Genomic DNA, 20,735 nt, shown 5'->3' with positions numbered 1-20,735 from the left:
TATGGTGGGCTTGGGGGTGGGGATGAGGTGGTTGCCCACCTCCAGTGGGATTCCAGTGTACAGTGGTGGGGTGGCAGACAGCAAAGTGCATTTGTCCAAACCCACAAGACGACATTAGCACACATCTCAGTTAGGGTTCTACTGCTGTGAACAGACACCGTGACCAAAGCAACTTTTATAAAGGGCAACATTTAATTGGGCTGGCTTACAGTTTCAGAGGTTCAGTCCATTATCATCATGGCCAAAAGCATGGCAGCATCCAGGCAGGCATGGTGCTGGAGAATGAGCTGAGAGTCCTGCACCTTCATCAGAAGACATCCAGAAAGAGACTCCCTCTTCTACACTGGGTGGAGCTTGAGCACTAGGAGCTCTCATAGCCCACCTACACAGAGACACCCTTTCTCCAACAAGGCCACACCTACACGGAGACATCCTTCCTCCAACAAGGCCCACCCACACGGAGACACCCTTCCTTCAACAAGGCCTACCTACACAGAGTCACCCTTCCTCCAATAAGGCCCACCCACACAGACACCCTTCCTCCAACAAGGCCCACCCACACGGAGACACCCTTCCTCCAACAAGGCTGCACCTTTTCCAACAAGGCCACACTTCTGAATAGTGCCACTTCTCATGAGCCAAACATATTCAAACCACCATAGCACACAAATGCAAAACAAAACACAAACAAACCCAACCAGGATGTTGGGGTAAGCCAGTAGGAGTGCAGACTGTACCAAATAAAGCCAACTCCCTAACATGTACCACAGAGAAGTGGTTAGATGTAATCAGAGTGACAAGGGCAAAGGAATCATACCAAGGTGATGCTCTGGCAAGCTCTACCCCAGAGTCTAGGTGAGAACATAAAGAGACAGAGTCCACACAGCCTCAGGCAGCCAGAGGTGAGGCTAAGCATGGGCTGGCTTGTGTGCCAACCAGAATCTAGCAGTGAGACGGAGGTGATCCCATATGCACGTGGTGCCCTGAGACTGGCTCTGCCCACCGTGAAGGTTGTAGCAGGGTCTTAACAGCCAGCCCGGGGTTTCCCATATCATTCTCTATCCAAAGAAATGGGGCTTTTTGGTGAAGTGGTTGACCCAGAGCTGGGCAGGAGAGCAGAGGAGACCCAGATCTGTGAGGTAGAAAATGAGGAGACACCCTAGCAGCTGAGCGGTGCGAGAGAGGGATGAGGCACACACTGACCAGGGAGCCCAGCTGAGACAGTCAAAGGACAGCAGTTGCTCAGGAGCCTGTACAGGAACGAACTAGATAAGGAGTCTTCAGCGACACACTCACTCAGTGGAGACACTGAAGACACACATCTTCCTCCCAGAGGAGCTCCCGAGTAGTAGCTACAGATAGCTCTCCTTAATCTTTTCCCCTCTGGTATGAACTAAGAGAGCAGCGGGGAGACATGCCCGGCAGACACACGCTAACCAGATGACGCAGGACAGTGTAAGCGTCAGGTGAGTGTGACAAGAAAATGCCACAGTGGGGGGAGTCTTTCCCAAACCTATCACCTCAAGTCTAACCAGCAGCAGGCATTGCACAGACCCGACTTGAGGCATGCTCTACGGAACATGAGGCCAGAACTGTTCCACACGGTCACAACCGAGAGAAGGCCCAGAACACACCAAACTAGAGGACCAAAGACAGAACAGCTGATACTATAGGGTCCATAGGTGGCCTTGGGGCTTTGGTGAATCCACGGTGTGTTGACTGGCCACCACCCACTCAGTGATGGCAGTATGACAAGAGGGCTCTATGTCCTCCAGCCCAGGAGGCCCCCGGGAGCTACCAGAGACCCAGCACAAGGCTTCCCATGTCTCTGCCCTCAGCACTGAGCAGAAGACCCATGTCCACCGGCCACTGCCTTTCTAGGCAGCTTAGAAGACACCCACAGCCCATAGCCACATGGACATCACCAGCTTCTTCTGGAAAGCGTGTCTGTGGGTGCACACATAGGTATGAGATGTTCTGGTGTACTGTGAGGCTACAGTACTGGATGCTCTTTCTTTCCTGGGTACTGAAATTTAAAGTGCAGTACACAGGGAGAGAGAGGCCTGGTGTGTAGTATCCTATCGTTGTCCTGTCATTGTCCCCCCCCACCCAGTTCATCCCTTTCAGAAAGTGGCCCTTAAGGCAAGCAGCACACAAGACCAACCTACTAACTAGGAAACAATGGTAATGAATGGGCTTGCACAAAGGAAGCCCTGTGCCACTGTCAACCACCGGATAGCTGAGAGGGAAGAGAACCTCAAGCATCAAAGACCTTAGAGCAGAACCAGCCACCTCAGACATGCCCAATGCCCAAGAAAGAAATCTCAGATCACCTTTAGAGAGGGTATGCAAAGACCTCCCAGGTGGAAACCTGCCTTTATGAGACCTTAGGTTCTATTTAGAGTGCCTGCAATGTGCAAGCACGTGTACACACACACAGACACACGGACACACAACACACACACAGACACGCACACACACACAGAGACACACACACTGACATGCACACACAGAGACACATGCACGCACGCATGCATGCACACACATACATACACATACACCATGCACTCATAGATGCACACACACATGCACGCATGCATGCACGCACACACACATACACATACACTCATGCACTCATGCATAGATGCACACACAGACACACATGCACGCATGCATGCACACACATACACATACACTCATGCACTTATGCATAGATGCAGACACACATGCACGCATGCATGCACACACACATACACATACACTCATGCACTTATGCATAGATGCACACACAGACACACATACACATACACTCATGCACTCATGCGTAGATACACACACACACACACACACACACACACACACGAGAGCTAGAGAGAGATGGGGGGGGCTAAAAATGAGGTATCTCTTTTCTTATCCTTTCAGACCACATGCTATAATACACAACCACCCAAACACACTGACCGTTGTTGCTGCTCTTGTTGACTGTGGCCAAGCCCCAGGCCTTAGCACTAGAGGCCCAATCATTTTCCCTCGGTGTCAGGGGCAGAGGGTGATGTCTACCATCCAAGCCCAGCATAGGGCAAGCGAAGCCTGATGTGGGGCCTATGCTGCCCAGCAGGGAAAAGAGGCTCAGGTCATGAATGCTCAGAACCAAGATGACAGGCTGTCAGGTGCCCTTTCTGTTTTCTCTCCTCAGCTAGGAGTTCAACAGGACCATATGTAAATGAGGAAAGGTGACCAAGCAAATACGGAGAAACATACATGACCAATGCTTGGGACACACACCTAAACCAGAGTCAGGGGTTCAAGTCCCTGGAGTAGAACTATCTTGCTCTCACACAGCTTCCTTGTCATACATAAGGAAAGCAATAGGCTGAGCAGAACAAGCACTGCCCCACGCTCCAGACGCTCAATCGCGCAGCAGAGGTGGGAAGTCCTGTGCCACGAGTATTCCTGTCCAGAGCCCAGCCCTTCCTAAGAGCAGCAGTAGACAGATCTCATCAGTTGCCGAGTGTCCCCCTCTCCCGCCTTAACCTCCTGGTTGTTCCTTGGGGTTCAAGAAAGACACTGTCCAGGAGCAAGTCTGACACACAAAATTCACAGACCCTGGGCGGAGGAAATAGTAAAGCCAAGGGCTTGTCACTCACAGCCGTTCGCTCACTAAGTCAAACGCTGAATGCATTCTCTCCTATGTCGGTAACGGTGATGTCACTGGACACATGCATGGTGTGATGCATGAAGGAGGTGCATGGCAGTTGATATATCTGTGCCTGCTCGATAAGGTGAGCATCCTCAGGGACCTGAGGCCGAGTATCAGAATGACAAGTGAATGTTTACTTCAAGCGGCTGGGGCAGTCCCTCCAGGAAAACTGCTCTCGAGTACTGGCCTGCGTCAGCTTCCATGGCTTCCCTGCTGTAGCCTCTCTGGGAGATTAAGTTATGTACACCTGCCCTGTGTGGAGCTCGCCCTTGCCTTCTGCCCGCCCCCAGGGACTGCGGTAGAAGGAATCACAGGACACCATGTGGAGCGCCCAAGTGCTGGTGCTAGTTTTGAGGAATCGTTGGCAGGCCACACAGCGCTGTTAACTCATCCACACAGTTCCTTAAAGCCATTATTTCTCTTTGACAGAGCCTTGCCACCATGCAGCTCAAGCTGGGCTCTAACTCCACGCTCCCTGCCTCTGCCTTTCAAGTGCAGGGATTAGAGGCAGCAGGTGCTTTGGACACAGGCACTGTGCTTAAGCAAAGACCTGAAGATCTCACTCTCCTAAGAGAGGGAACTCTGGGAATGCACTGGACTGTATTTAATTACAAGTCTGTCTCTAAGAGAAGCACTGCCAATTCAACATTCAGGTGAACTAGCTGGACAGCCTGTCACTTTGAAGGGCCCTCAGAGTATAGCTCATAGTCCAGGGCCTTTTAGAACTGTTGCTTGTCCAGCAGCCATCACAATCATGAGACTATGACACAGGAAGATGGGAAATCTAAGGAATGTGCCTACCTAGAGTACGCGAGAGACAAGGAAGAAAAGCACGTTGCATGCACACACTGAGTAGCCACTAGAAGTATCTACCTGAGTCAGGCGCTCACAGCTTTTTGTGTCAAGCTGAAATGCTAGCTCTCATGCTGACCAAAGGTGGCATAGCTCACCCTCGAGAGCCCTCGAGCCTATCTGCAAAGTGTCTTCAGCACGAAGCCACCAGGTGCCACTGTGCCTTGTGATTCTTTCAGTCCTGTAGACCCCCTTCATCTTGCTCTGAGTGTGCCAGTACCACCTTTCCCATGATTCCTTAGTACTGTATGGGATAAAACAACACAAGTCTGGATATTTTTTTTCCCCACCAGCTTTAGAGAGAATGAGTGGAAACTCAGGCAGACAAAACACATGGGACCCTTTGGTTAAGAATTCTAGTTTTCCTCTGCACCGGAAGTGACCAGTCTGTCACGCAAAAATGAACGTGAACTTGACTCTTCCCAGGAGAGCCACATGGACACAGCCCAAAGCCTGAGATGACTTCCTAAAAATACCCAAGATACACCATGCATGAGCCCGGCAGGGCAACTGGCCTGTCCAGCCCAGGCCTGCCCTGGGCCTTGGTGCTTACTTAGCACTCAGTTTTGCCTTACTAAAAAGCCGGGCCATGTCCATCAGTGTTCACATGGTCACGGGCCACCCCCTAGGTATTAGGAATTAGGATGAAGATTCGGAACCCACAGCCAGGTGTCCACAGGCTTTAAGCATGACCTCTGTGTTGTGGCCATAGGCAGGGCAGGCCCAGTGTGAGTAGGACAGGAGCTCAGCCACAGCTGGGGGTTCAGGTGTCACCTATAGTGAGTTGGTTAGGAGCCGGTTCTATAGGACATCTCCTGGCCCACTACTTCTGTGGGCAGCAATAACAAGCCAGGAGCTGAGGGGACAGTAAAGAAACATCCGTGCCCAGTGTAGTGGTGGATACCTTTAATCCTAGCAATCCGGAGGTAGAGACAAACAGATCTCTGTGAGGAGTTCAAGACCAGCCTGGTCTACAGAACAAGTTCCAGGGCAGCCAGAGCTGTGCAGTGCAAAAACAAACAACAGAAACCGAAACAACAACAACAACAAAAATCAAAACCAAAAAGAGGTGTGCATGGGGGACCACTAGCATAAATGCAGAACCCTCGGTTCTGCTTTTCCTGAAGTGAAGGAGGCTAAGGACTCTTCAGGCTGAGGTTAAGTGTGGGATGTTGCAGCGGACTGTGAAGGTCTGCAGAGCTAGAACCTAAGAGAACTTCCAGAGCTGACATGGTTGAACCTCACTTCTAGCCTAGCCAACCAACGAAATCTGGCTAGACCCTTGGTCCCTCAGCTGGGTGCCCTTCCAAGCAGGTCAGGTTGGAGCTGAAGCACTGCCTTTGGGTCCAGTTGGGGGGCCCCCCGCCGATGAGGCTAGGTCTAGGTTGCAGGCTGAAGATCCTCATCTCCCTTAGGCCTTTGGAACAGAATTAGCATCATCTCCCAGAGAGCACTCAGAGGGAGTGTGGGAATTGCCTTCGCCTCTTACACGTGCTTAGTGGGGCTGTGGAGAAGCAGGGATTAGGGTAGGGTCCCAGGGACCTGACATAAGTTTAGGCAGTCAACTGAGTGAGAGGTGAGAAGGCGGGGTCCGAGAGCTCACAGAACACCAGAATGGTTGTAGTGCAGGCTCTTAGAAGCCTACAGAAGGGCAAGCGGGAATCCGGAAGCGAGCAGGGGTTGGGACCAAGTCACAGGATGCCGGCGACAGCCCGCTCCCACCGGACACTCACAGTAAATGAAAGCGAGGGCCCGCAGGAGCACGACTCTGGTCAGCCAGAAGGTGCCCGTGTGTAGCCAGGCTGGAGAGTCCGCGGGATCTCTAGTCAGAGCTGATGGCGACGCTGGACTGTGCTCTGCACCTCCGACCTTCCGTTTTCTCAGCGACCCCTCGGGCGCAGCCATTACTAGGCTGTCTGGGCGCATGAGCACAAAGGGCGGTGCGCGCGGAGGCCACGCCCACATGTCTGAAAGGCCGCAAACGCTCCCCTGGATGACACGCGTATCCCCTTGCAGCCAAGGCCCACGCGCCACGCCCTCTCTGGGCGGTCTTGCCTAGCGGTGAAAGTCTCGGTGGTTGGCTTCAGTATTTGCAGAGCGCTAGGTGAAGAAGCGACGCGGGAAGGAGCTAGTGACTGCTGTGTCCTTGGTGTGTAGCAGGGAAGGCCAAGCCTGCTGCCCGCCGCCCAGGAAGGCGCGCATCATGCTATCGGATAATTGTCAGGAAGAAACCTGGAATTTGCCCTGGAACCTCCTGCTTTCTCTTCTCTCTATTGTCTGTGGTGCCCAGAAACCCCAGAATACAGGTGGCACTCCTACGAAGATCTGGGACCATGTTCAAGCTATTTATGGGGCCACTGGGCCACCAAGGGCTCAGAGGGGAAGAATTTACTCACCAGTGGCATGCGCAGAATCCCAAGGAGACACACCTTCAACTCTGCTTTTATATTTGATTTTATTTTTAATAGCTCAGACTGGCCTTGAACTATATAGCCCAGAATGACAGCAAAGAAACTGTCCTCATGGGCTGCCTTCCTCCATGTTGGTATTGCACACCACTTGCCTGATAGCAACTTTGCTTTTTCACGTTAGGGGCCACTCCAGCACTGCACACAAATGATAGGACAGCAGAGGAGAAAAGGGGCGTCAGGGCAGGGGCATCACCAGACCTAGGGGTTACAAGGCAAAATACAGGGCTCTCTGGAACAAGGGACTCTTCATCTTTCAGAGCTTTTTATATATTAAAGACCTTCTGCCTTTGTGACTGATCTCTACTGTTTTTAACAACTTGTCTTTGGCATCTCCTTTTCACGATTGCTGTTTTGACATATAAGTTACCAATGCTTGCATGGTCAAATAGCATATTAGTATTTATACCCCCACACCAGAAGTGGGTAAGGACTAGTGTGTAGCTGCTGGGACTCTTCCCAGCCTCCAGGCTCCCTGATATATGCTTAGTAAGCATATAAATACATCCTATAAATTGCTTTGGTTTTTTTTTTTTAAGTTTCCTTTTCTTTCTCTTCAGAAACACTCCCTTGGGAGCCCAGCTGTGAGTATGCCCCATTACAGACGTTGCAATGGATATTACAAATACTTCCCACCTGCCAGGCCTCCCACAGGCCAGCATCTGCCCAAGGTCTCAGAATTTTAGAGACTGAAGAACCGGTTACACCTGTGTATGCTGTATCCAGATCCTTCAATAGGAACCCCTACCCCTGCCTCTCCTCACTGGCATGTGCCAGGCGTGGGATGGGCCAGCAGAGACATTTGGGGAGGGCAGCTAAAGTCTGCACAACTTCCCCAGATTATTTCTGGGAGCTGTGCAGGGGATGGAAAGAGAGGAAGAACTGCTCTGCCATCAGGTGTGACCCTGGGTGCTGTCACTCAGGTGGGGACCATCCTCACAAAGGGCCCTTTGTCCTCAGCTTCCCCTTGCGGTGGTAACATTGTCCTCCCTGCAGAAGGGCACAATGGGGCATTGTGAAGAGAATAAAATGGACCTCTTGTTCCAGCATCCAGCACTCCAGCTGGGGCTGGGACTCAGCTCTAGGCTCCCTCTAGGATTTGCACACGGTGGGCAAGGCCAGCAGGAGGGTCTGCAGGAAACTCGGGTCCTCGGCGGCTGGGGTTTCTTGCCCCTGGCTTGCCTTCCTGGGATGCCATCTGGAACCAGCTTTCAAGCAGGTCACACAGGGCAGGGTTGAGCCTAAGAAGAGGTTAGTGTTCTTGCCTGTTTCCGCCCGAGTTTAGTAAGAAGTACACTCAGAAGCTGGGTATGATGGTGCATACCTGTCTGTGATCCTAGTTCTGGTGGTGCTGAGGCAGGAGGATTACAGCAAGTGTGAGCTAGCTGAAACACACTGGAGTGTTGCTCACCCATAAAAAGGGATGAAATTGAACAAGCTGAGATAAGTCAGATACGCTGTAGGCTACTTTTTTTTTTTTTTTTGTTCTTTTTTTCGGAGCTGGGGACCGAACCCAGGGCCTTGCGCTTCCTAGGCAAGCGCTCTACCACTGAGCTAAATCCCCAACCCTAGGCTACTGTTTTTAAAAGGCACGTCCATTAGGAAAGAGACTTGTGGTTTCTGGGGGTAAGGGAGAAAGAAGGGGATATGGAGATTTCTTCAGAGATGTTTTGAAACTAGACAGATACCCAAGATACCATGTTGATCTCTTGCTAATCCTTTGGTTTATGTGACACCCCCCCCCCACTTTTTGAGACATTTCACTATGTAGCTCAGGCTGGCCTTAAACTTGAAGCCATCCTCCTGCCTCTGTCTTGCAAGTGTTGGGATTAAAGATGTGTATCGCCATGCCTGGCTTTACCACAGTGTTAAAGAAAAAAATGTAAACAGAAACTATGAATGAGTCCCTTACGTTGAATGTTTCACAATTGTCTAGGAGGAAGGCATCCCTTGCACTAGTCAGAGTAAGCTGTGGCTTATACCACATTTGTCTGTGTGTGAACATCTGGCATTTGAGCTGCTGGGCCTACATTCAGCTGTGGTCCACACAGAAAGCCAAACCTAGACTGAGCTAAGCAGCTGGAGGCTCATATACAGGAGGGGGCCGCAGGGAGGTAGGGCTGAAGTTCGCCCCGTCACCTCAGAGGCCACCAACTCGAGGCAGGCTTCTAAATATCACTTTTAGCCAAAAACTACAGAAACAGTCAAGCAGGAAGGCCAGAGGGAACTGAGATGAGAGGTCCTGGGGCCTCTGGCAGCAGCAGCTCTAAAAAAGAAGGCAAAATAGAGAGGGGTCCCAACAGGGACTTCCAGCTCAGAACCAGACTGGTGTCTCCGGAGGTCTGGGGCTCGCCATTCCTAGTTAAGTCCTGTGCCCCAGCTGCCTGAAACCTCCAGCACAGGGGGTACGGGGACAGGGCACACTGCCCGCTAGCTGGCAGCTCTCCCAGCAGCTGCGGAATGGCTTCACAGAGGAATGAGCCCCCTGTCAGCACCTCGTCCAGCTGTCCCCAGGCACCCCGGCCCAGCAGTCCCCAGTGTCTCAGGGCTATTGTCCCCGATATGCAGTCGCAGCTGTCTCTGGCTCCCCAAGAACCCAGCCTAGGCTGAATATAATCGTGCACCCTTCATTTACCCCAATTTTTCATGTCTTGAAGTCTGCTTGTGAAGGAGGGGGCAGGATCCACATCTGTTGCCTTCTCCTAGAAGAGTGGTCAGTTGGGCTGGTCCCCCTGCCCTGACTGTCCAGTGGCCAAAACCCACCAGAGCCCAGCAGGTGCGGCAGTGAGCAGGTGTCATGCCATTTGCTGGCTGGACAGAAGCTGTGCTACACAAGCGGCTGTTCTCCTGGCTACTGTCCTCTTCTACTGTCCCCTCAGCTCGCTCATGCACCCCAGGGAGATGAAGCCTTGTGATTCTCAACAGCAGCTGTGACTTCAAGGTAGAATGGAAGTAAAATGTCTGGGGTAGGGCCCTGTAGCTGTGAGCTGTGTTCTGAGCTGACAGAATTCTTGGAAAGTCCCATCCCAGAGACCAGAACCCTATGGGTTGAACTCTGCCCACAGAGCCATACTGTCACTAGGTGAGCCACCAACTGCCTCACAATGCTGCATAACAAACATCCTGAAACAACAGTTTGTGGTCTGCTAGGGTCTAACCGGACCCTCCCTCACCACATTCAAGGGAATAAATGCAGGCCAGACATAAGAAAGCCATTGATTGGTGTGTTTAATTTGCCCTGGACACATATAGGCACCTGGAACTGTCAATCACGACAGAGGTTTGGGCTACAGGAACTATTTGTTACATCTTTATTCTAAGTAACAATTCTTTGCCTTACGGCTTAAGCTGGAAACAGAGTTCTGATTAGTAAAATTTTAACTACAGACACCACAAAAGAGCAGGAAGCCTTACCGGATCTGAGACGCCGAGCCTGGGAGGATGAACACAGAAATCAGGTGGCCCATGAGTGTCTGAGTGAGTCCCCATCAGTGTCTGCTCCAGGACATAATGTCTCACTTCTGGAGAACTCAACACTCACAGGATTCTGACATGGTGGCCAGGATCAGGGTGGTGTGGAGTCCCCCAGACAAATCCAAGGCACAGGTCTAGAGATCCAGAATGACTAGTGTCAGAATGCGACCTTCTAAGTCCACCTTAGCCCATGTTGACACTCTGTCACCGGACTTCGCCATCCCAGTCACAGATGTCACCAGGGAACAGATGTTCCCAGTACCTTTGTTTAAGGCTGCATTGAGTTGATTTCCACCAGGGAAAGCTGCTTACTTGCCCTGAGAACCTTACTGAGGATGGCTCTGACTTCAAAAACATCAACTGTCAAATGCCAAGGAGGAAGTACCAAGATCCACTGTATACTGTTGGGCATCAGCACCACCCAGGGCCCTGATGGGGCGAAGGACAAAGCCCAGCTTGAAATTCAGGAACCCAGGAGCTCCAGAGGCATCGGTACAAAGCAGTGGAAATGACAGCTGTTCCCAGCACATCTTGAGCTCCGCACACACCTGTCACATCACACAGGCTAAGTGCTGGACTCCAGTGCATGGGTTAAATAGAGCCCCTTTCCAGAGTCCTCTCAGACTGAGAACAGCTCAGAAGAGGGTTCTACCCTGCTTTCACCAGTCCCTTCCAAAGCAGTGTGCCTCCCAAGGGGGTATCAAACACCAAAGTCGCTGCTGGGCTGGAGGGAGCATGATCACCCCGCCCCTGGAGTCAGAGGCATGCTAGGAGCACACCGTATAGCATAGCGTGACACAGGAGTAGGCTCCATGTGCGGTATGGCAGGAAAACTGCTCCTGCAGGTTTGAGAGATGGAGCATGGAGCAGCAGATAGGGGTGGGTACTGACACCAGAAACTCCCCTATAGATGACAATCCCACTAAGGGACTAGCTCTGACCCCAACTGCAGCTTCCACTGTAGACAGCTCTGACAGCATCCCTGAGACCACTGGATTAAGATGGGGGCGAGAGGCTGTGTGCTTGGCCCACTGCCCAGAGCACGTTACTGGGAGGCCAGTCTTCAGGGATTGACAAGTAGACTTTAAAAGCACCAACCGTCCAATGCCAAGGAGGATCCAGGGCCTCTCAGAACCAGTGGGCAGGGCAGCGGACTACAGGAGCCCTGCTCTGACTTCACCCTCACTGTCTCCACATTTGTCTCTTCCAGCGTCAGCAATTAAAAATCTCCATGGCTGTGCTGGGATGCCCTGCCAACTGCCTGGCATACAGCTCTGGATGCATGGGGAGGGGGAGAACCAGACCAAACCTGAAGACTCACAAGCCAACCTGAGGTTCACAGACCCACTCCATGACCCTCCCCCAGGCTCCAAGAGCACTGGTCCAGGAATGGGCACCTGAACAGAGTTCAGCCAACAATATCTTCTCTCTAGAACTGCAAACTCCACCTGATAATGGGGAAGCCCGGGGCCAGGGAAAGGTCATTTGGACTCAGGCAAAACTAGCAGCAGCCAAGGAGGCGGGCGGGGGCAGGAAGAAAAAGAAAGAGAAGGAGGAACTGGTCCACACCAGGACAAGGTCTGATTGCCCACAAGGTAAAACCTGAGAGGTGGTTTCAATAGCTTCCACTGACGGTTTTAAAGATCTGTGGATTCCTGTGCTATCAAATCCCCTGTGCTGTCTGGGGCTGCAGGGCCTTTGCACACGACGCTGCCCACAGGGAGTCTTGTTTTCGACTTTCTAAACCACCACCACATCCTGGAGATTTCTGGGATCATCCTTCTAAAAGTCTTCTTCCCTATAGGGTGCATCTCCAGGAAGGACTAGTTACCTCCTGTCCTCAACACTAGGAGCTCCAGGTCAGAGACTATGAAGCAGGCTCCTGATGATTTGATTTGGTCCTAGGAGGCCCTGACACGATGATGCCATGTTTGATCAGTCCTACAGAACACATGAGCCCACCCTGAATATCATTCTTTCTAGAAGCTGCAGTTTTATGTCTGCTCAGGGTCTCTCTGATGGCTAAGGATGTGAACCAGTCCGCTTGCGTGTCTAAAGACCTGGAGGATGTACTGGTCTTTTAAGATGACCCAACAGTGACCCTGGCCTGGGCTTGGAGCACTATGTGCCCACAGATTGCACTGGGCTCAATTCTGAACACAGAGCCTGGAAGAGCTCAGGCCACCCTTTGCAAGCAAAATACATGTGCTAGGCAGGGCTGCATCAGTTCCTGACAGCCCACAGTGGCCTTTACCTGTATTACAAGGGCTGGCCACCAGTCCCCCAGGGGTCAGGGAATCACTACAGCCCAAGTCACAGGAAAATGCAATTTGTAGGTGGAGCCAGGATGAACTTCACCTTCTTTTCTTCCAAGGGCCAAGCAGTCTGGGGGGTCTGAGGACTATATTCACTATGCATGAGACCAGGAAGAAGTTGCACTGAGAACCTGGGATACCCAATGAAAACTCAGGTGTGTGCTTTCTTAGAGACGTGGAGGTCTCTGTTAAGGCCTGCAGGTCTCAGAGCATGGAGCCAAGGAGGCACAGAGGGTTGGAACCTGAGACCTTTAGGGGTCAGGTCCTGAGAGGACCATGATGTGGGCCTGGTCTCCAGCCTCAGCTCTGCCACTTAAGACTTCTTTTGCTGGTATGGATGGTGCTATGACAGTGCACTAGACAGCAGGGCCTTTATGCCTCTAAGACACTGCCTTTCCAAGAGGTGGGACCCTGAGTGGAGGGATCCCCAAGGGAAAGAACTGCTATTGCAAATGTACAGGGGAGGGTCTTGGCAGGTGGTTAAAACAAGGGCAAAGTTCAGCAAGACAGCAGCTAGCTCTCCATCCACTCACCACACACACACACACACACACACACAGAGAGAGAGAGAGAGAGAGAGAGAGAGAGAGAGAGAGAGAGAGAGAGAGAGAGAGAGACTGATACTGAGAGAAGAGAGAGCAAGCAACTAGAATAAGGTCACCATTAAGGCAGTTTCTCTTCCTTAGCTGTCCCCTTAGCAGGAAGCTGGGACTTGGACCTCCTATCAAGAGCTGTAGTTGCCCTAAGGCACTGGACTGGCCTTTTCCAGGTCTGCTGGGAAAGTCTGACTGGAGGCTAGGATCCCAGATCTGGAGATTAGGGCACCACTCATGGCTTGGCTGGAGTTGGGGATTATTAGAGACCACAGTTTTCCCCTGCAGCCGCCTCCACTGGCTTGGGAAACAGGTGGCCTCGTTTAGGGTTACCGGGCTCTCTCGAGCCACATCTCGATGCTACTCAGACAAGCTTAGGGTGGCAGGTACATCGTTTCCATTGAGTTTGGCGAGAGACTCCTAGCTGCACTTGGAGACCTCCGGGCTGGGAGCCAGTTCGCGGGGGCGACCTTGGGCGCGGCTCGGAGTCCCGGCTTGGCGTTGGCCTCGGGAGAAACGTCCCCTCTCCGACCCTGAGCACTCTCCGCCTTCTTTCTAGGCGCTGAGGAGATGCGGCCCAGCGTGGCTTCCGCCTCCGCCAGACCACCCAGGCCCGCCCGCCAGGACCTCCGCGCCCCCGCAACAGGTCATACCCGGAAGGACCCGGGCCCCCGCGTCCGGCCCCGCCATCCGCTTGACCGCCCCAGGGACTCAGCAGCGGCTGCCAGAGCAGCCCCGCCCAGCGCCCCCGCCCTCCCACCTCTGTCTAGCCCCGGGGTCCTCCAGCTCACCTAGGTGCGCGAGTTACCAGGGTCACCTGGGTGGCTCTTGTCATTGCGCCACCCTGCGGGCAGAGCCCAGATTTGGTTGCAATAGCGGTTTCGAGCCCCACAATGGAGGGAGAGATGTTGGGCTCAGGAACCTTGCGGATTAGCATCCTCGCCTGCCGCCCGAAAGTCAAGCCACGCTGCAGAGATGCACGCACTGGGCAGTCAGTCACCCTTAGCCCTCTGACCTTGCCTCAGTTGAGGAATCAGGCTGCGGGGCGCCTGGCCCACGTGGTGCGGAGGGTGGGGCGGGGTCCGCAGTCTTCTTTGGATTAGGGGCGGGGCAAACAAACTCCGCCTCGGGGAGGACGCGCCTGCCAACCCGGACCCGGAGGGGCGGGGTTTCGGCCGCGTTTTAAAGAAACTTGTTGCGGGTCCCAGAACTGAGACTGAGCTGCAGCGGCAGAGGAGCGGTTGCTGGGCTCCTGCGGTGAGGACAAAGATTGGGCCCTGCGTGGCAACCTTGGATTCCAGAGTGTCCGTCCACAGAGTGACCGGGCGCGACCCCTGCGTCCATCCCCACTGAGCGCTTCTCCGCGCGTGGCCCCGATGCTGGACATGAGTGAGGCCCGCGCCCAGCCGCCCTGCAGCCCGTCTGGCACTGCTAGCTCCATGTCACACGTGGAGGATTCAGACTCCGACGCGCCACCGTCGCCCGCGGGATCAGAGGGCTTGGGCCGCGCGGGGGGCGGCGGCCGAGGGGATACCGCTGAGGCAGCAGACGAACGCTTCCCAGCCTGCATCCGTGATGCCGTGTCGCAGGTGCTTAAGGGCTATGACTGGAGTCTGGTGCCTATGCCGGTGCGCGGCGGCGGTGGCGGCACACTCAAGGCCAAGCCACACGTGAAGCGGCCCATGAATGCCTTCATGGTGTGGGCACAGGCGGCGCGCCGCAAGCTGGCGGACCAGTACCCGCATCTCCATAACGCAGAGCTCAGCAAGACCCTGGGCAAGCTGTGGCGGTGAGTGTGGGGACTCTTGACACTCTGGCTGAGGGAAAGAGTGTAGGGGCTGAAAGAGGTGGCGTCGTGCCCAAGTTTGTGCTGTGCTCCTGGGCTGGTTCCAGGGTGGGTCTGGTGGAAAAACACCTTCTAGTCAACAGAGACCACGTGTGGGACTTTGGAGATGGAGTGAGGCCAGTGCCTGGAGTATGACCCTCCAGTCCTTTCTCCTCTCCTGGGATATCCTGCTGCAAACCGCAGAACTGGGGATCCCAGCTTTGACTGGCCCACCACGGTCTGTAGGCATATGGGCAGGCATCAAGATGCTTTGTCCTGGGCAGAAGCTGGGACTCCCAGATCCGTGAGGAGACCTAGTCCATTGGCAGGTACTGTTCCCAGGCCACAGCAACCTGGAATTAAGGAAGGAAAGAGCAGGTGAAAGTGACAGAGGGCACTCAGTGGGCACTCTGGCCCAAGAAAGGCAGGCAATATTGAAGACAGCAGCACACTCCAACCTCCCAAGCTGCCTCTGCTTGAGTTTGCAACAGTGTGTGTTGGCAACACTGGGTTGAGCAGGACAGCTAGGTCGAGGTTGTCTTGCCCTCTCAACTTTGCCGGCAACTTGAGGTGTAAGGTTGAGAGATTCTTAGGGTGGGTGTGTGCTCGGAGGACAGTCTCCTGGAGTTTCCCCATCACCTCCCAGAAAGCCTTACCTTTGTTGAAGTAGTATAGTTTTCACCCTGTCCTCCTAGAGAAAGACTGGAGTCGGGTAGATGAGCAAATAGGGTTCCAAAGGGGTACTTTAGGAATTGGGGGGGGGGTGTCTTTCTTGTTCCTTAGACTATAAAGAACATCCAGTCCTCACCACACAGGCCTGTTGGGCTCTGCCCCACTGGTGTCGGAATTCTCAGCAGGAGGGTAGGTTACCCCCTGGAGGGTATCCTGATCTCTCCGGCTCCCTACCCTGTGCTCCTGCTATCTGACTCCAGGCAGCAGTGTGTGTGTGTGTGTGTGTGCTGTTGGCCATCCTTGCTCTGCTGTGTTTTCTGCAGCTTGCTGAGTGAAAGCGAGAAGCGGCCATTCGTGGAGGAGGCCGAGAGGCTCCGTGTGCAGCACAAGAAGGACCACCCAGATTACAAATACCAGCCGAGGAGAAGGAAGAGTGTGAAAACCGGCCGGAGCGACTCGGACTCTGGTACTGAACTGGGCCACCACCCTGGTGGTCCCATGTACAAAACGGACACAGTGCTAGGTGATGCACACCGCCACAGCGACCACACAGGTGAGCTCCAGGACCCTTAGCGTGGAGATAGGCAATAGCGGGATGGACTTGGAGTATGGGTAGGTCTTCCCTCCAGGGTTGGCAATCTGCAGAGGGCCAGGTCTTCCTGATCCCTTGAAAAAGCTCCTGGATGTAGCTATTTCTGAGGTACAAAAGGAGGGGGCTGCATAGCTCCATCTAGCACTCGGGGGAGGTGTATCTTCCCCGGGACTCACTCACAATCTGTCTCCACTCTACAGTAACAAGAGCATGGGTCAACAGCCCCATGAATCAGGCTGGTGGGTGGGGTCCCAGCAGCTAAGCAGCCGCAGTGGAACTGGAGGCAGGCCGGCTGGGAGCTTCCGTTTACTCGGCAGTGATGGGGAAAGAACGGGGTTGTGTGGGTTCACCTTGGTCCAGTGCCCATGGCCAAGCATTCCAAGAGTGCCCCATTAATGCTAGTTCTGGTGGGGCCGGCTGGCCACCTTCCATCCCCCCACCCAGGTCTTCAGGGAGGAGCCTTGGGTCTTCCCACAGCACAGTGCCTAACGGAATTTTCTCAGCCAGTAAGTGAGGGCTTAGGTCTGAGTTTGCGGGAATTTCTGGGAAGGTAAGGAAACAAAAAGCCGTTGATTTGTACCTGTGGCAGCTACCAGGGTTCCTGGTGTCACCCACCAGCTCCACCCTGGTCCCACAGAAGGGGCATTCATCCTAGCAATATACTTTCTTCCTCAGGCCAGACCCATGGGCCACCCACCCCACCCACCACCCCCAAGACGGACCTGCACCAGGCCAGCAATGGAAGCAAGCAAGAGCTAAGGCTGGAAGGGCGCCGCCTGGTGGACAGCGGGCGCCAGAACATCGACTTCAGCAATGTGGACATCTCCGAGCTCAGCAGCGAGGTTATCAGTAACATGGATACCTTCGATGTCCACGAGTTTGACCAGTACTTACCCCTCAATGGCCACTCAGCCCTGGCCACTGAGCCCAGCCAGGCCACTGCCTCTGGCTCCTATGGAGGCGCTTCCTACTCCCACTCCGGTGCAACTGGCATAGGCGCATCCCCTGTGTGGGCCCACAAGGGAGCTCCCTCGGCCTCAGCCTCGCCCACAGAGGCAGGACCCCTTCGGCCACATATCAAGACGGAGCAGCTGAGTCCCAGCCATTACAACGACCAGTCACACGGCTCACCCGGCCGTGCCGACTATGGCTCCTACAGCGCCCAGGCCAGTGTCACCACGGCTGCCTCGGCCACAGCTGCCAGCTCTTTCGCCAGCGCACAGTGTGACTACACTGACCTGCAGGCTTCCAACTACTACAGCCCCTACCCTGGCTACCCTCCCAGCCTCTATCAATACCCTTACTTCCATTCATCCCGCCGGCCCTATGCCTCGTCACTGCTCAATGGGCTCTCCATGCCCCCCGCACACAGCCCCAGCAGCAACTGGGACCAGCCTGTGTACACCACCCTGACCCGGCCCTGAGGCTGCTGCACCCTGGAGGACGCAGCGTCCACGAAGTATAGCCAGGTCTTTGAGTTCTTCCAGAAGTGTACTTGGTGGAGGGTAGAGGCAGCCGGCACGGCCTCACTCCGTCAAGTGCCTGCTGAATGTGCAGGAAACCAGGCTCTGTCACCTTGTATCCCTTTGCCTCTGGATATCCAAACTTCTGCCAGGGGACAGAGTTCTCTTTCCCCCCTCTTCTCTCTCTGAGGTGACTGGTGATTTCTGAAACAGCCATTCTGTTGCTCTCGGTTTGGATAAGTGTGCACCAGCTCCTGAGTTTTGCATCTCGGTAGATAAGAAGATCGCTACACCTAAGGACAAAGAGAGAAGGGGCTTCAGGTCCTTACCAGCCCAGCCGAGAACTCCCTGGAACCAAGGGATGCTGTTCCCATGGTGAAAGCATGAAAGCACATCTGTGGATGCTCCAGGATACATCCACCCAGGGATCCCTTGGGACCGATGTGCGATGGAGGCTTTCTCATTACCACAGGTCTTTCCCAGCAAGGTTTGGCTGAGACGAACACTTTCCGTGTTTATTTTTATTTTTTTTTTGTTATTTTTATTTTAAGGCTTAAACATGTTTGTTTTTGAAAGGTGTTGAAGACGTATTTATGTTCTGTTATTATTTTATCTTTAATTAATGAAGTAATTTGTGCAGAGAGTAGAGTTTAAGACAAAACGAACGTCGGGAAGCTTGTTTTTGTAAAGGGCAGGAGGGAGGTGGCCAGGCACCCCCTGCAGCATCTCCTGGCTCTGCCTTTGGATGTCCCTGGAGGCCTCCACCAGGCACAGGAGAAAGTGATCGACCTCTTGGGGTCTGGTTAGAACAAAAAGCCCAGCACCAGCATCGGGGTTGGGCATTGGAAGGCAGGGACAGCATCTCTGCCCTCGGTGGTGCCAAGCGGCAGAAGACAGAATCTCCTGCAGGCTGGCAGCTGCAGAACCACGATAATCTTGGCTCTTTGGCACCAGGCGCTGCTTACCGAGCTGCGGAAGGAGAGCCTCCCCCACTAACCTGCCTAGGTTCCTAGTTAGAGAGTAACATCCACCCGCTTCGCCGCCCGCTTCGCAGTGTGCTGAGTGTGTAACCAGCGACTTCACGGAAACTTGTGCCTTGGAGACTTTGTATATTTACTCACTCTTGAGAAGTTTTGCTTCTTTTTAATTTTTCTACTTTTCCTACCTTTTTCTAGAGGGGAAAAAAATCTTCCTTTTTTTTTTTTTTCTTTCAGCATCTCTCCTTCCGGGGGTGGGGGTGGGAGCCACAGCAAACTCATTTTTAATGCAGTCATTTTTTTTTTTTTTTTTTGGCGTTGAATTCAGAAAGACATTCGCTGTCCTTTACCTACTGTGTTTCGTTACTTTCTGACCAGGCAATGCTAACTTTTGTACAGATCGATTTGATAAAATTTAAAAAAAGAAAAACAAAGAACAAAACAAAACAAAAAAGCCCAATGCCTTTTATCTACTTGGAGCATGTTTTGAGTATCACTACTTCTCTCAAGCCCAGGGGAGGGGGGGGGTTCTTGCAGGAAGGCTCCTTGCAGAGATGGATGGGACTCTGTTGAGAGCCTGGTTCCAGCTGCCTTGAGCAGGCCACTGGGAGTTGGGGGTAAAGGAAGCCCAGACTCCCCAAGGCAGGAGCTTTGCCTCACCTTAGGGAGGTAGCCAGACACCCTGTCAAAACCACTTGGTCTGAATTTAAACACCGTGCCTTTAGTCTTGTCTGGCTTCCTCATTTTGAGGGTTTGCTCCGAAGCAGACAAACGCAGGCCCAGATGGTCCATTCCAAGTCTGTTTTCCTCCCCGGTGAGTCGGGGCTGATATCTGGGTAGCTGTACAGTGTGGTTCAATCCGATGGGCATTTTCTCCTCTGGGAGCGGGCTTCTGGCTCAGAGCCAGGCTGGGAGCAGAGAACTATCCCAAGAGAGCCTGCTGCTGGGAGGAAAGTTTCTAGGGAGAAAATGGTGAGGAGAGACAGCAAGGAGGGGAGGGGTTCTTGCCAAGCCTCCTGGGTGCATGTGGCTAGCAGGGGCTGCCAGGGCCAGCTGCATCCCAGCTATGTAGACTTCAGTCCGGGGGTGGGGGTAGCCATGTCTCTCTGGAACCCCAATGTGTGCATGTATGGGGGCATTACTACTGCCCCACTTTGAGAAGCTTGTCTCTGGGGCATGCTAAGACCAGCATTGAGAAAGTCACCTTGATTTATAAGAACTTGTAAGGTCTGAGTGTGCTAAGTTTCCAGGTATAGGGGATTCTGAGGATGGTGCTCTGAGAACCAGGTTCATGGATGGCTGATGCCTTCACAGCCTCCTGCCCATGTGGACCAAAACCCTGTCAGCCCCGCATCCAGTCTAAATCCATATGGCCCCCAGAGTTCTCTCATTGACACCCCAGCCCAAGGAGAACCCCAGGCGCCCAGCTTGCTGACAAAGCCTTGAGCCCTGCTGCTGGGTTAGGATTAGCTTTGAGGCTTGCCAGGTTCCCAAGGGCCGGGTGGCCCTGCCAGTCCTGTTGGGACTTGGCAAGCCTCCTGAGTATTAACTCCTGGGGCCCGGAGCCCTTCTATCTTTCCAGCCAGCCCTGATTCTGGGTGCTGCTTTCCGAGAGCCTCTTGTGTCTGAGCATCACGAAGTGGGATACCAGCGTCCTGGCCTGTGCAACCCAACTTTTTCCTTGAAGGTGCTTTGTACTTTGAACCTGCCTGCCTGCTTCCACCTCAACTCCTGGGGCTAGCCCAGCTGGTGGCTTCCCATTGGTTTTCTCTGTCCTCAGAGGCAGAACCTTCCAAGGTCAGGT

The 20,735-nt window shown here is 53.5% G+C and overlaps 2 protein-coding genes across 6 annotated transcripts in view; one reads left to right on the top strand and one right to left on the bottom strand.

The window, feature by feature from the left end:
• The window catches only part of Lmf1 (lipase maturation factor 1), a 94,234-nt gene extending 79,900 nt beyond the window's left edge, over nucleotides 1–14,334 (bottom strand). For 2 of the 5 annotated variants that reach the window (XR_010055201.1, XR_010055202.1), the window contains exon 1: nucleotides 6,286–6,506. Coding sequence is in view for 1 of the 5 variants with exons in the window: in NM_001427222.1 (NP_001414151.1) it covers nucleotides 6,286–6,478 (193 nt within the window). In the remaining 4 variants the exon portion in view is untranslated. Of the gene's footprint in view, nucleotides 1–6,285; nucleotides 6,507–14,193 lie in introns of those variants that run through there. The other 3 variants (XM_063269313.1, XM_063269312.1, NM_001427222.1) reach the window with 3 other exon arrangements.
• Nucleotides 14,335–14,420: 86 nt separating this feature from the next.
• Nucleotides 14,421–19,409, top strand: Sox8 (SRY-box transcription factor 8). Its single transcript, NM_001106989.1, has 3 exons — nucleotides 14,421–15,191; nucleotides 16,223–16,452; nucleotides 17,167–19,409. Exons 1-3 carry the CDS (start codon nucleotides 14,779–14,781, stop codon nucleotides 17,913–17,915), a joined length of 1,392 nt encoding a protein of 463 aa, NP_001100459.1. The 5' UTR covers nucleotides 14,421–14,778; the 3' UTR covers nucleotides 17,916–19,409.
• The last annotated feature ends 1,326 nt before the right edge of the window (nucleotides 19,410–20,735 follow it).

Source organism: Rattus norvegicus, chromosome 10 (genome assembly GCF_036323735.1).
Source record: "Rattus norvegicus strain BN/NHsdMcwi chromosome 10, GRCr8, whole genome shotgun sequence".
NCBI lineage: Eukaryota > Metazoa > Chordata > Mammalia > Rodentia > Muridae > Rattus > Rattus norvegicus.
Note: the sequence above shows the minus strand (reverse complement) of the source record. Positions and strands in the feature narration are given on the sequence as shown.

Excerpts from the sequence above, each read along its gene's own strand:
- Sox8 (NM_001106989.1), top strand. The coding sequence starts at position 14,779 with ATGCTGGACATGAGTGAGGCCCGCGCCCAGCCGCCCTGCAGCCCGTCT. Across the intron at positions 15,192-16,222 it reads ACCCTGGGCAAGCTGTGGCG|CTTGCTGAGTGAAAGCGAGA; the intron begins GTGAGTGTGGGG and ends TGTTTTCTGCAG. Across the intron at positions 16,453-17,166 it reads CCGCCACAGCGACCACACAG|GCCAGACCCATGGGCCACCC; the intron begins GTGAGCTCCAGG and ends TTTCTTCCTCAG.